Genomic DNA, 13,802 nt, shown 5'->3' on the forward strand with positions numbered 1-13,802 from the left:
CTCTTATAAAACGTATTTTGATAAATTATTTTTAATTTTTTTTTTCTTCTGAATAAAAATTTGATGTTTATATTTTTATCGAAAAAGAAAAAAAATTGAAAATAAGCTATCAAACTATGTTTTATATGCGCACTAAAATGCGTGTCGAGCAGTAAAAAAAAGGGTAAAAAATTGAGATGGACGGAGACTATAAACATTGGGGTATACACCAAAGAAGAAAATTAGACGTATGATGATGGGCTGATGGATACGAGCTGATGTGTCCTAAACCCAGAAATCACTGAATCAGCTAAAATAACTCAACCATCAACATTTACAGCTGCTACTCGGTGCTCTCTCAAAACAGTCGAGGCAATGGCGGTTCGGGCAACGATGACCCGATTCCCATCGGATCCGGACGCGCAAGAGTCTTCGGGTCTACCCTGGGGCATAACGTTGACTCCATTCGCCGGTAAAGACGAGAACGGAATTGCTCCGGTGTACGGATCCGACGGCGACTTGCTTCCCCGATGCGAGAATTGCTACGCCTATTACAATACGTATTGTGATCAGGAACAGTGGGCCTGGACTTGTGCTCTTTGTGGAAATCTTAATGGACTTTCTTCTTCCACCATTTCTAGATACTCTCTCCCTCATACTTGTGCTGAGAATAAGTCCTCTTTTATTGATCTCGAATTGCCTCGTAATCTCTCTCTCTCTCTCTCTCTCTCACTCTCGCTCTCGTGTGTGTGGTATCTACTTTGCTGATGCATATATATGAAATGCTGCTTTGGGAGTATACGCTTATCTCTTTATTAATCTTGAACTGCCTTGTAAAATAATTTCCTTCTCTCTGTTGTCTCGTTTTGATGATGCCTAAATCTGAAATGTTGCTTTGGAGTTTGGACTGCACATACTTAAAATTTCAGACATGTGAATTGAGTTTGGATTTAGGAAGTCCTTGCTCGGTATCGATCAGTCTTATCAAAATAGTTGAATTAGGATACATTTGTTTATATGTAAGTGGAGTGTTGCTACACACACACACATATGTGTATGTATATGTATATGAAAGCAAGTTCAATTGTCTTACATTTAGGATGGATGGAGTTACACTTACACATATGAATATGATTTGGCTTATATAAAGTAGACTCATTATGTAGCAGGGAAGGAATAAAATTATAGAATATATTAGTTATGATAAATATTTTATTATATTCAGTAATTGATTATAGGATTTCGGAAATTGACTTGCTCAATGTCATCTTATTCTTTGAAGCGGATTATGAATGGCAGACTGCTTTATGTTCCGCAAATCATTGTCAGATATAAATATTTTATTGGGAATTATTGACAAATTTAAAACAATATCTTGGCATTTTCTAAAGTTCACCTATTCGTCCGTCTGGTTTTTAGTACTTGTGAATGCTTTATATTATTGATTCGGTTTTTAAAAACAAACAATGTAGTCGAACTTAACTTGTATGTGCATTAAGTGTTAATGCATTGTTTTTCTCCGGGTTGTAGATATAATATATTAACAGAATGATACATGTCTTTGGTAGATAACTAGCTCTTCTGATTATTGTAAATTAATCAAAACAGAGAGTATAATGTACATATCGGATATGCATTGGCAGGGGCATATCAGCGGTCTTTTAACCTTCTAATGTACATGAATCAATATATAGCGGGCACTATTATTCCTTTTTTAAATACAACTTCTTATGCCTTATTAATGAATTCTCATGCATATATATTGTGTTGTAGTGGAAGGTTCTGATGAAGAAGCCATGCAGGCTCGACCAGTCTATGTTGCTGCAGTTGATCTGTCATGTAAGATTGATTATACAACACTTTGTTGCGATTTTTACTTTCTTTGAGCCATATGAAGAGTTGGATGCATATGTGGAGTCAAGTTTCTTACTGTTTTGAAGTATTAAGATGAAGAGCAAGTGAGTAAGTGACTAGTGTGAGAGAATTAGTTGTAAGATTCTGTTATGTAGGTAATATTTTACCAAGTGGTTAGTTTTATAATTCCCTTTAGATTTTGGATGTTTCCTGATTGTTCCTATCAGTTTCTGGTACTGTGTATTTTCAGCATTGATTAACTCCTGTGTATTTTTCAGCATTGATTAACTCCCTCAAAAATAAGTTAAAGCAAATTAAGCACCCTTGACCTTTTGGAAGTTGAATTGTCTAGTTTCGTATGTAAGAACTAAGAAGTTAAAAGTCCTGTTTACATGGATATCTGTCATTTCCCAAATGAGAGAAAATTGTAGGGCGAACAAGATGGCTGCTAAATGATGCAATCAAGAATATGTTATAGTGGTTTGGTGGAAACTTCTTTCCAGTACCCCGCCAACAAGATTTTGAGCCTGTGCAACATGATGAAGTGCTGGGGAATTAAAGAATTAGGGAGAGATTTCTGTAGCATGGTTATTTACTCTTTTTAAAGGGTGCCATCAACCTTTAGAGATATGATTTCTGTTAGTGGAGTACTATTTAACTACTATATGTTCCAGTTTTATTCAATATCTATGGCACGATTTATTTTTTTGTCATATTTGCTAAATTTCTGATGGTGCAACTTGTATTATTTGCAGCCTCTGAAGAATTTCTGGAACTCACTAAGAGTGCACTGTTGGCTGCTTTAGAAGGTTGGTGCTTTATTGAATCGTTACCATCAAATTGGTGAAGAATTATATCTTTTAGATTTTTAATTTCATGATTTTCACTACAGCGCTTGGGCCGGGGTCACTTTTCGGGCTAATCACTTTTAGCCACAAAATTGGTTTATATGATGTACAGGGGCCTATCCCAGTTGTGAAGAATGTCTTTATCTTCCCAGAATCTGATGAAGCCACACCAATGGAGCTTGAAGATGTAATGCCCTTGTTATCTTTTTTGGCTCCGGTAAGTATCTAACTAGACTTCTTCTCTTTCTGTACTGTCAGCATGATTCGCTACTCCCTAAAGTACTCCCATCATATAAATCTGGTTATGATGTAAAATATATTTATTGAATTGGTAATTTGTGTTGCAGGTGGATACCTGCAAGGACCGCATTGCTTCTGCCCTTGAAACACTTAAACCAACAACCTCATGGGAAAGAACCACAGCTGCGGGTCAAGGATTAGATGGAGTCTTGCTTGGTGGTCGGGGTTTTGGGGTCGCAATGGAAGCTCTCTTCAGTTACCTTGGGTCTGAATATGGAAGTACATTTGCATTAGGTAATACCGATTACATGCGAGTTGCTTTTTGACTCATGGCCCTCCTAAGTTGAATTATTATTGAGATTTGTTGTGTGTTTCAATTTTATTTAATGGATATGCAGCCAGAGTGTTTGCCTTTTTGTCTGGTCCACCTGATTATGGAGCTGGGCAACTGGATACAAAACGATATGGTGAGCAGTATGCTAGCAAAGGAGAGGATGCAGATCGTGCACTTCTTCCAGAGCAGACACCGTTTTACAAGGATTTGGTATTTCATCTTGCTTGGTGAATACTCTTTATATTAATATGCGGTTCAAAATGTAAGATCAGCAATATTTTTTACAGGCTGCTGTTGCTGTTCAATCAGGTGTTTGTGTGGATATATTTGCTGTTACAAATGAATATACAGATTTGGCATCCTTAAAATTTCTCAGTATTAATAGTGGAGGTTCATTGTTTTTGTATTCCAACACTGATGACTCTACACTACCTCAGGACATGTGAGTAATTAGTACACTCTTATTTCATGGTTATTTTTATTTAGTCGTACTGAATCTGAAAATGTTTGTGATTAATTGCATACATGATCTACACAAGTATCATAATTCATAATACACTCTATATTGCTATGGTTTATTAAACATCTTATTGATTTACAATATGCTTTACATTTTTTATATAATATATGTCTTTAAGAGCTCTTGCCATGTCTCGATTTATGTATAAATGTGTGTCCTCTGCTTGATGCATAATTGATGAGTATCTTCAAGAAAGCATGTCTTGAAAGAACATATGTGCTGTAAGAATAACAATTCTGCAAGGAATATTACTTTTTAAAGAAGTGTTTTTGCTTCTTGTTTCTACCTATGACCAAATTTGAGCTGCTGTGTTCTGTGCTAGTAATGAATCTTCAGTCCATCACTTTTGATTCTAAATAGTATGTGTTTGTTTTTTGTATCAGCATGTTAAGTCTAATATCCTTCTTAGCGGGCCACCTGAATCAGTATAATACTACCATGTTATCACCTAAAATCAACTGGTCAGATAGAAAATGAGAAACACATGATTTTTACGATTTAATGTTGTCTTTCTTATTGTTTTGAATATTGTGTCAAAGGCCCTTGTTTTAAGTGCTGAATTGTGGTGACATGTGAATATGTGATATATGGGTGCTGAATCTAATACTTCGCACTATCATATGTATTTAATTGTGTATAAGAAAATTTTAATCATATATATATAAGAAAAACAGAATCTACAGAGCTCAAGGTAAAACTCCAATCGGTTTACAGTACATACTGATTTTGTACTATTGCAGGTATCGAATGTTAAGTCGGCCTTATGCCTTTAATTGTGTACTGCGGCTGAGGACATCCAATGAATACAAAACAGGCCATTCTGTATGTGAGCATAGTATTATAATTTTTTTTCTTCGTGGAAGCAGTTTTCTTGGTTTTTAATAGATAATCCGTTTTGCAGTTTGGTCATTTCTTCCCCGATCCACAGTATGAGAATGTTCAGCACATCATCTGCTGTGATTCTTATGCTACTTATGCTTATGACTTCGATTTTGCAAATGATGTTGGATTCTCCAGGTAATATGCATATTCTTTTAACAATTTTGATATTTTGGTTGTATTAGATGAGTCACTGAATTTAATCCTAATATATGTAATTCATCATGCCTCCGTTATTATACGTGTGTTTAAGACAAATATGGAAAAGCACAAAACACATGTTAGCTTGTTAACAGAGCAAAAGTGTATCTTGAACTGATTCCTCATTTCCTTAACTGGTTTTTTGCCAGTTATGTGCCTATAGAAGTTGGGAGATTTAGGATATATTACAAGATCATTTAAAGGTTAAAAAATCTGGCATGGTGCATCTTCCAAGCTAAATGTGCTAGGCTGCTAGCCTAGTTGCTGTATGTTTATTGTCTGAAGATGTGGGCGGTACTACTCTTAGACAGATGAGTCTTGCGGTGCATTAAGGCTAGCAGTACCGTTTATTATCTGAAGATTTGGATGATTATGTTGCCTAAAGATAGTTGCTAACATGAAGGTTATTAGTTCTGAATGAAAGAAAAATTATAACTTTCAAAGCTTGTTATTAAATCAAAAGATCGTCTAAATGTGAATGGAAGATTATGAATTATGCTTTCAAATGTAAACTTTACATAAACTGGAATGTGTTTGCGTTGATCTTCTACTTATGTGTCACTGTATGTTAATTTAAAGTAATTCAGCAAGTTGAATTGGTGTGCTAATCCCTTACAGTATAGATGTATTAAGGCTTTCCAATATACTGTTCAAAATGCATTTTGAGGTATTATATACAACTTGAAAGTTTTTAGGCTAGTATCAGTTGTTCTGCATTGATATGAACTTATGTGAAGATTAACGCTCCATTTGACTTAATTCTAAATTATTTTAGTAATATGTTTGTCAGTGTTTCTTCAGGCACACCTCAGAACTCCCAATGATACAGATTGCATTTCAGTATACTGTTGTTATTCCTCCAGAGGAACTTCCCGTATCAGGATTAAGCGGTTCAAGTAGGTAAGGGGAGAGACTCTTAAAAAACCTGTGAGTGACTATAGTGCCTTCTGTTGGTCATCACTTGTTGCATGATCTGGAATGTCAGGATTCGGCACTAGACATTGTTTCTGAATACCGTATATATGCCCGAGTTCATAACTTGTGTGTACCTTAGTTATGCCTATTATGTTGTGTGCTGCATTTCCATTATCATTCTTTGTTTGTCAGTCAGTGACAATTGGAATGCCTGTCTCTCCACATGAAGCATCTCCTGTCTCTGTACTAAACATTAGAATGTAGTCGGTTGTAAATTCGGTTTTTTAAGTAAAACTGAAGTTCTAATGTTTGATATTTTTTATAGTTCACATATATAATTTTCTTGTTTCAACTCATCCAAGTTACCTTTATTAAGTGATTTATATGGATTTCAATCGCATAATCTTTTCTTTCCTTTTTCTTAAATTAACCCCTTCCCTGTCGTATTTTTTGTTTAAATTTTTGATGTTGCTAAAGTTTCTTGTAGATGCAAAATGTGGTCATCTGATTATGCTTTTCTTTCCTGCATCCATGGATATTGCTTTGACTTTTACTTAATTAGACGATATAGTAGACATAAATTTCGTTATTTGACATTCAATTAAAATTTCTGCAGAAGCAAGTATTCTCTCAGCAGGAGACTGAGAATTCGAACTCTGCAATTCGGAACTGCTCAGAATATCAATGAAATCTACGACAGTGTTGATCCTGAAGTTGTGCTCTCTATACTTGTTCACAAGGTTAATTACTTGCATTTAGTAGATGCTTGAATAATTTCTGTTAGTCGATTACTGATCCTCAAGTAAAGAATGGGGAAATGATTTTTCCCACAAACCTCTGGCTATCCATTTACATTGCTAGTATCCATCTTCAGCAGAATATCAGAAATGAGAATTTATGTATCATAGACAAATTATCAAGCCTCTATTGAAGTTCTTGACAGTTGAGACTTGAGAGGTTTCTAGGGAAAGTTAGGAAACTAGAAGAGAATAAGTAATTCAAGATTGAGGAAATGTTTGCTTCTATTTCATATCATGAGCCCAAGCCTTAAAAGATATGCTTTTATCTTCTATACTTAAGTTTCTAATATCTAACTGCTAGAAACTTGTATATATCCTCTGCGGTTTACACAATGCAAGATAATTCAACTGGCATACTTGACTTCTCAGGTCATATTAGCATCATTGGAGCAAGGAGTTCGTGAGGGAAGGATGTTGCTTCATGATTGGCTTGTAATTCTTACGGCTCAGTATAATGATGCTTGTAAAAATGTCCAGTCAATAGCTGCTCATATTGATGCAGAGTTCAGTCAATGCCCACAATTGCAGCCTTTACCTCGCCTGATCTTTGCATTGCTTAGGAATCCTCTTCTTCGCTTCCATGAAGAAGGTGTTCACCCTGACTATCGAATTTACCTACAATGCCTATTCAGGTACATATTGTGTGCAGATAGCAACTTTCTTTATTGCTTATAAATTGGAATACCAGAGGTACAACTATAATGGAATATTAAATTCTTACTTACGAGCAATATTATCAATTTTAGTAAACTATAAAGCCATCACATATTAGCATGTCTCAAACTGAACAACACATATTTCTTTGTAATATTCTATAAATTGATCTTTTTCTTCTTATTAAGTCCAACTATTATGCTGCATGTAGGATGTATTTATTAAGAAGGATATATAGATAACTTAGAAGTTTCAATCTAGATAATTTTAATTCAGGAACATTGGTACAGAATGGACCAATTACTTAATTTAAGCCTTCACGACAATTTACTTTATTATGTAATTGATTAAGCACTTAATTTATTTTTAATTTATTATGTGAATGTGGTGCCTCTGCTGCTGATGTGCGGTGCAATGCTTTTCTCAATATGTTCATGATTCTTCTTTAAAGGTCGTGTGAGTCTTTCTTGCAAAAGTAATGATTTTTGTCAAACTTTTATGCAGTGCACTAGAACCAAGTTCTCTTAACCGTGCCATATATCCACTTCTTACATCATTCACTACGCCGGATGTACAAGCTTATCCTCGACATTCTTTGAGTCGTGCTGCACTAATAACGAGTGAAAGTCCAATCTTTTTCCTTGATGCATTTACAACCCTTATTGTGTTTTACTCATCTACAGCTGACTCTACACTGCCTTATCCTCCGCCACAAGACTGTAAGCTCCTTTACAATGCTCTGCTGTTTCATTTCTGTTAGGTTCTTGTTTAGCTTACCATGAAAATTATATATGATGTTCAGGTTTACTGAGAACAGTCATTAACAAACTGAAACAAGAGAGAAGCATCACTCCGAAACTAATATTCATCCGCGGAGGACAAGATGATGCCACCCTGTTTGAGAATTATCTTATTGAGGAACAAGATGTTGATGGTAGTGGTTTCACAAGCATGATGGGGCTACTTTCCTTTTTGGATGAGATCAAGCACAGTGTCCTAGAATACATGAAATATTGAGCTGATGCATGATGGAATAGCTTGCACTTTCTTTGGGCTATTTGGCTCTGCCTCACTGCCAAATGATATCTATAATTAAAAGAATCACACAATGAATGGAGATATTAGCATGTCAGTCATTGAGTTTTAAAATTTAAATAGGAAACTCTTTTCACAGAACATAGATAATAAATTTTTCCCTTGTTCCTACATATCTGTACTCTTTTATTCTCACATCTATCTTGAATTATATGATTTGTACATCTATTAGTAGTAGGTAGGACAAACATTCAGTGGTCTTTATGAAGCATAGCACGACTAATTGGTAGTGCAGGACAGGACCTGGTAACACTTTAGCTTTGATTCCTGAGGCCATGGTTATTGCCTACTGCATAGAGGTCTTTTCTAGTGCCTATAATGTTGAATATAATATATTATATACATGAAGACCTGTCAAACTCCATAAGGTTCTAGGCTTCTAGCAGACTTCATGACTTGACATATAGCTCGGATTAAGGACCCCAACCCTCTCCATATCCGAGATTAAATTCGATTGTTTCTTTGGCTGATTGTTCACTCATTTGATACAAGTTTTTTAATCTTTTCACTTCACAGACATCCAAGTTTGGTACATATAATGTAAATAGTTTTAGTTAATGGGCTGGGCTCAATATGAAAATAGATGCACTCATTTCAGTTGGGGTGGGCTCATTGCATAAATAGATATATTTTAAAAATAAAATGAAGGTGGTATGGACTCAGGGTGGGCTCAACCCCCCTGAGCCCCCCTTCTGCATCCGCTCCTGGCTATCTTGTTTTCATGTCATGCCAATTAGACATCTAATGGTTTTTACACAAATTGGCCATTTTGCTACTATGCAAATGACTTGACCAACTCCAAAAACTGAAGCAACTGGTCGCGGACTGGGATAGAGGTCCTGGCCACTTCTCACAAAACTCTCAAAATTGAAGTGGCATGGGGCCCTATGCATGAAGTATCTGTGCGCTGTGTCTCCTAGGTAACAAATATAATATGAAAAGAGTTCATAATAGCATCTCCGGTAAGGATTGCTAACATAGTTGCCAAGCCTTGCAAATTCACTATGTTAGTAATTTTTTATTTAATCACTCTTTCATGTCATTTTTGGCAACCTTCTTGTCAAATACACTCTAACAGGTGAAATATAGTCTTTGGATAATAGTTTGGTCTTAGCCAAACGAGGAAGTTGCAAACTTTTGACAAGTTTGAATGCAACCCTTTGGCAAACATGATGTTCCAATAGATTGGTAACCAAGAGTGTCATGCCACATAGACATTGACATCTCTATCTGGATTGCTCTTAGATACTCGGATGCTCTGAAATAACTAACCTAATATGAAAAGAGTCTTCGTCTCATTGTGAATCTGTCATACCATTATTCAAGTAATAAACTTACTTTAGTGGTAAGATCAAAGCAATCACATTGTGCAATATTAAAACGCTCAAGTGATTTTACTTGCCTTCGTTCCAAGATGCAAACAATCACATGCCACTGTTGTTATGTAATTAATGTTATATAGTCTAATGTAAGTGATACAGAGAGTTAACAGAACGAATAAAATGATAACAGAATGATGTTTCCAGCTTTCAAGGTTTTGCGACTGGTGGACCAAGTAATCTCGTGGTCTGGTCACTAAACATAAAGTCATATATGGGCAGATCTACTGCTCGTCTGGTGAATTATCGCGTCATTTACGTGATGCACATGCATTGTCTACCACGTTTTGGAAACGTAGGTAACCACGATTAACAGAGAAGTTCAACGGTGAACATATAGTAATCCAAACACCCACTTGTGTTCGTGACTTCTCTTTGTTATTAATTTGCTCTACTTCGCAAATTTCATCATAGCTAATACCATACATGCATATAGAACACCGAACCTGATTAGCAAGTCTAGATGTGATACAAATAACACTATCGAACAGATGATAAAATCCAGTAATAATAAATCACGACGGAAATGTTAGAAATTGCAAGTTCATATTCACAGGGATCTTATAATTCTGCAAAACTCTAAAGAGGATTAAATAAAGGTGCTAGAGTCTATCAGTATTATCAATGCTTCACAGGAAGCCAGAAAATACTCGGAGCTTCGTTAGGTCCTGATTTCAATATCATTAGGTGCACTGATGTCATCTTCATTTCCTTCATCATTGTTGTCCTCTTCTTCTTTAGTTCCATTCGTTGTCCTGTTCTCATTGCCATCTTCATTTTCTTCATCATTGTTGAGCTCTTCTTCAGTTTCATTTTCCATCTGCCTCTCTGTTGCACTCTTTTCATCGCCTTCATTACTAATTTGCTCTTCTTCGGTTCCATTATTTGTTAATGTCTCTTTCTTACTCTTTTTTGGTGCCTTTGCCTTCGATGACCCTGATCTTTTTACAGCATTCTTTTGCCTAAAGTCTGCAAAAGAAGTTGAGGGGTTAATATCTAGATATTATATGTGAACTAATGAAAGCTCACTAACAATTAACAAACTTCCTCTGGATACTATCACAACTCCAACTCATTATTGATAACTTATCAACATCAGTTAGTATTTATCCAATATGCAGAACCACCAAACTTTTTAGTTGCATTAGCAATATCTGCACAGTTTACAATAGTAAAATTCTTCACCCCAACTCAAACACCTGAGTGAATGATTCTGTAACATCCTAAATCAGTTAGTTAAGTTTGAATGTCTAGAACAAGCCAACAACTAACGTGTACCAAAATTTGCTATTTCATTTGCATTAGGTTGCTTGGGATGTTTCAGTTTACCTCACTCTTAATGCTAATTGATATTTAGGTGCTACATTTATTACATCCATGCACGTGAATTCTCAATAACATCCATTTAAACCAACATTATTGCCATGATCTTGCCCACGGGAATTTCATCAATTATTCTGTAGATGGAAGGCATCATCTTGTATGAAAAATGGTTCCATACTCGCAGAACATAATTCCAAACAATACGACCACAATAGACCACTAATCGACTATTTTGCAAAATTATATCATTGCTTATGGCACAACTCAGTTGCATTCTGTAGTCTTAATAAGAGGGGGGAAGGCAAGAGTTTAATGGTTATTGATGACCTTAACCTTTTACCAATTCAACAACAGTACTGAGCCTCTTGAATAACCAGGGTTCTCTTAATTTTGTACGGAGACATGGTAGACAAGTTAGAGAAAGTTAAAGCAGTAATTTTGGTTACAAGAAATTCATAGGCTCTTGCAATTTCAAGTAGATTACAGACAAGGAGCTCTCAGGAACTAATTTGTAACAAAACCATTTGCATGGTCAATAGATATATCTATATATACCGATCTTATGAGTGATCCCTTACTTTGTAAACCTAGATATGTTAAGCTAGAGCGTGAGGTTCCAATTCAAGCGCAGAAAAAGGGAGTACACAAACATAATAGGACTGCCAAAGTTAAAAGATTCTTGCATGACTGATTGACAATTTACAATATAAAGACGGTTGGCTAGAAGGTTCCTATTGACCATGTGATAAAGTGCATCACCATTTTTCTCCTAAATGCTGAACTATTCAGGAGGTAATAATATAATATAGGTGATCTATTTCAGTAATTTACTTTAGTGAAGCCATAAAAGGTGTCTTGCGCTTAGACTTCTACATTTTAATTGAAGAATTTCAAGATGAACAAGGCACGGAAAGTATTTATCCTTGATTAATCCTTATGTGTTTAAACCAAAAAAAACTAACCATTTATAGGAGGTTCAATTCTATAACATCTTTGGTGAAACCCCTTTTTTTTTGGGTCTATACTGTTAGTGTCACAAATGAGCGCTAGCAATTGTTTCAAGGGCCTGTAAAATTTGAAAGCACACGCAATCTTAAAGTGGCACATAAAGACCAGAATCAAGGTTTGGTCAGAAGCTGAAAACTACTTTGCTCTCTACCAAATGTTCTATTTTAATGGAGTACAAATCTGACTTCAATAGGCAAACATCCCTCTATTACATAAAATGAGCAAATTTTTTATCTCTTTGCTATCGTTTATAACTTTAAACCTTAAAACAGCTTCCTAATTGTGAAAACATATAAAAGTAAAGCAGAACACAACTAAAAAGAAGGAAGTGTATATGCATTTATGCCCCTTTTGATTAGAGGGAATGCAATGTCTGAAAATGTACTGCAATTTGTAATATCCTAAGAGTCATTTTTGCATAATATGAATTCATTTCTTAACCATCCCAATTTATAATAAAAAAATTTATTCATCCAAACCAACAATCCATGTTTTAACACAAACCTATATCCAATGCACAAAAAGACCATAACATCGAATTATCATACTCACCCTCGAGAGAAGCTCTCAGCGGCCCAACGAACTCAGAAAACTCAATGTCCTCAAGCGCTTTAAACACATCTTCGGCATTAATAGTTTGCCTATTAGACTCCTTACATATGTCATTAGCACTGCACATAATTGTACACAATCTTCTTACTCAACAGCAACAAATTCAAAACCCTAACTTACAAATTCAAACAAAATCAATCAAATTAAAATCACAAATTAAATCATAATCACAGCGATTTCAACCTCATATCAACATACGCACATTAATCGATAAAATAACGAGTGACGTGACAAAATGTATCAACTAATCGAGATATTTAATAAATCAAGTAATAATCAACTAGAAGATACTAACGCAGCGGAGAGGTAGTGTATGAAGATGCGAGAGCTCTCGGAGAAAGCCTCAACGGCCTCGCGGAGGACGGAGATTTCGCCGTGTTCAGAAAGCTTTTCCTTTACTAGCCTACGCACTATACTCTTCGGAAGCTCCTCCACCGCGCCGGAATCTTTCTCCGACACGTTTTTGGGCTCCGGCGCCGTCGTAATCTCCTCTGCCATCGCTGTATCTATTTCTGTCTATAGAAACACACGCAGTAGTGTGGGCGGGGGGCTGATTATTTTTATATGGGCGGATGATTTTGGCTAGGGCTTTTCTTTCCCGCCTACAAAATACTTTCACATATTTTTTTTCTTTGTGGATTTTTTGCCACAATTTGTGATGAATTGGGGTAAAAAGTTGGAATCAGACTTAATCAGCTAGGATACTGAATAAGGATTAATTAAAAATTAATATGATTCAGTGGTTAATTAAATAATTAGAGATTTAATTAGTATGATGAGTTACAAAATAAAGATTAATCAATGATTAATCACCGATTTTTAAAATAGTGATTGTGATTAGGCCTCATAATTTGACACGTGATAAGTGACACGCTAATACGAAAAAATGACACGAAAAAATGTTTGATTTTATATTTTCGATACACGAAACATGAAAGTACACGAACACAAAATTACACGATAAATATGGATTTTCGTTTTCGATACACGAATTATTTTATTTATAATATTTGTATATCATAATATATTATATACACACACATATAAAATAACAATTTCAAAAAGTAAGTTAAATACTCAATGGTAAGTATAAAGTCACGTGCTATATACGATAAGAATAAGGTTTCTGACTTTTACTCACATTTGCCTCTTTTTTTTTTT

At 35.3% G+C, this 13,802-nt stretch overlaps 2 protein-coding genes across 2 annotated transcripts; one reads left to right on the top strand and one right to left on the bottom strand.

Moving 5' to 3' along the window:
- The first annotated feature begins 205 nt into the window (after positions 1–205).
- On the top strand, positions 206–8,483 carry LOC108214968 (protein transport protein SEC23 D). Its single transcript, XM_017387247.2, has 14 exons — positions 206–682; positions 1,753–1,818; positions 2,589–2,642; positions 2,726–2,898; positions 3,029–3,215; positions 3,320–3,465; positions 3,543–3,697; positions 4,516–4,597; positions 4,677–4,792; positions 5,657–5,755; positions 6,387–6,510; positions 6,940–7,202; positions 7,729–7,943; positions 8,027–8,483. Exons 1-14 carry the CDS (start codon positions 355–357, stop codon positions 8,239–8,241), a joined length of 2,223 nt encoding a protein of 740 aa, XP_017242736.1. The 5' UTR covers positions 206–354; the 3' UTR covers positions 8,242–8,483.
- Positions 8,484–10,188: 1,705 nt separating this feature from the next.
- On the bottom strand, positions 10,189–13,212 carry LOC108211703 (DNA polymerase II subunit B4). Its single transcript, XM_017383375.2, has 3 exons — positions 12,937–13,212; positions 12,582–12,700; positions 10,189–10,667 (listed from the first exon to the last, which is right to left on the bottom strand). Exons 1-3 carry the CDS (start codon positions 13,137–13,139, stop codon positions 10,360–10,362), a joined length of 630 nt encoding a protein of 209 aa, XP_017238864.1. The 5' UTR covers positions 13,140–13,212; the 3' UTR covers positions 10,189–10,359.
- Between the last annotated feature and the right edge of the window lie 590 nt (positions 13,213–13,802).

Source organism: Daucus carota, chromosome 3 (genome assembly GCF_001625215.2).
Source record: "Daucus carota subsp. sativus chromosome 3, DH1 v3.0, whole genome shotgun sequence".
Lineage (NCBI taxonomy): Eukaryota > Viridiplantae > Streptophyta > Magnoliopsida > Apiales > Apiaceae > Daucus > Daucus carota.

Coding starts and splice junctions, on each gene's coding strand:
- LOC108214968 (XM_017387247.2), top strand. CDS start 355: ATGGCGGTTCGGGCAACGATGACCCGATTCCCATCGGATCCGGACGCG. Junction 683..1,752: donor TATTGATCTCGAATTGCCTC/GTAATCTCTCTC, acceptor ATTGTGTTGTAG/TGGAAGGTTCTGATGAAGAA. Junction 7,203..7,728: donor TACCTACAATGCCTATTCAG/GTACATATTGTG, acceptor ACTTTTATGCAG/TGCACTAGAACCAAGTTCTC.
- LOC108211703 (XM_017383375.2), bottom strand. CDS start 13,139: ATGGCAGAGGAGATTACGACGGCGCCGGAGCCCAAAAACGTGTCGGAG. Junction 12,701..12,936: donor ATACACTACCTCTCCGCTGC/GTTAGTATCTTC, acceptor AATTATGTGCAG/TGCTAATGACATATGTAAGG. Junction 10,668..12,581: donor GCTGAGAGCTTCTCTCGAGG/GTGAGTATGATA, acceptor CTTCTTTTGCAG/ACTTTAGGCAAAAGAATGCT.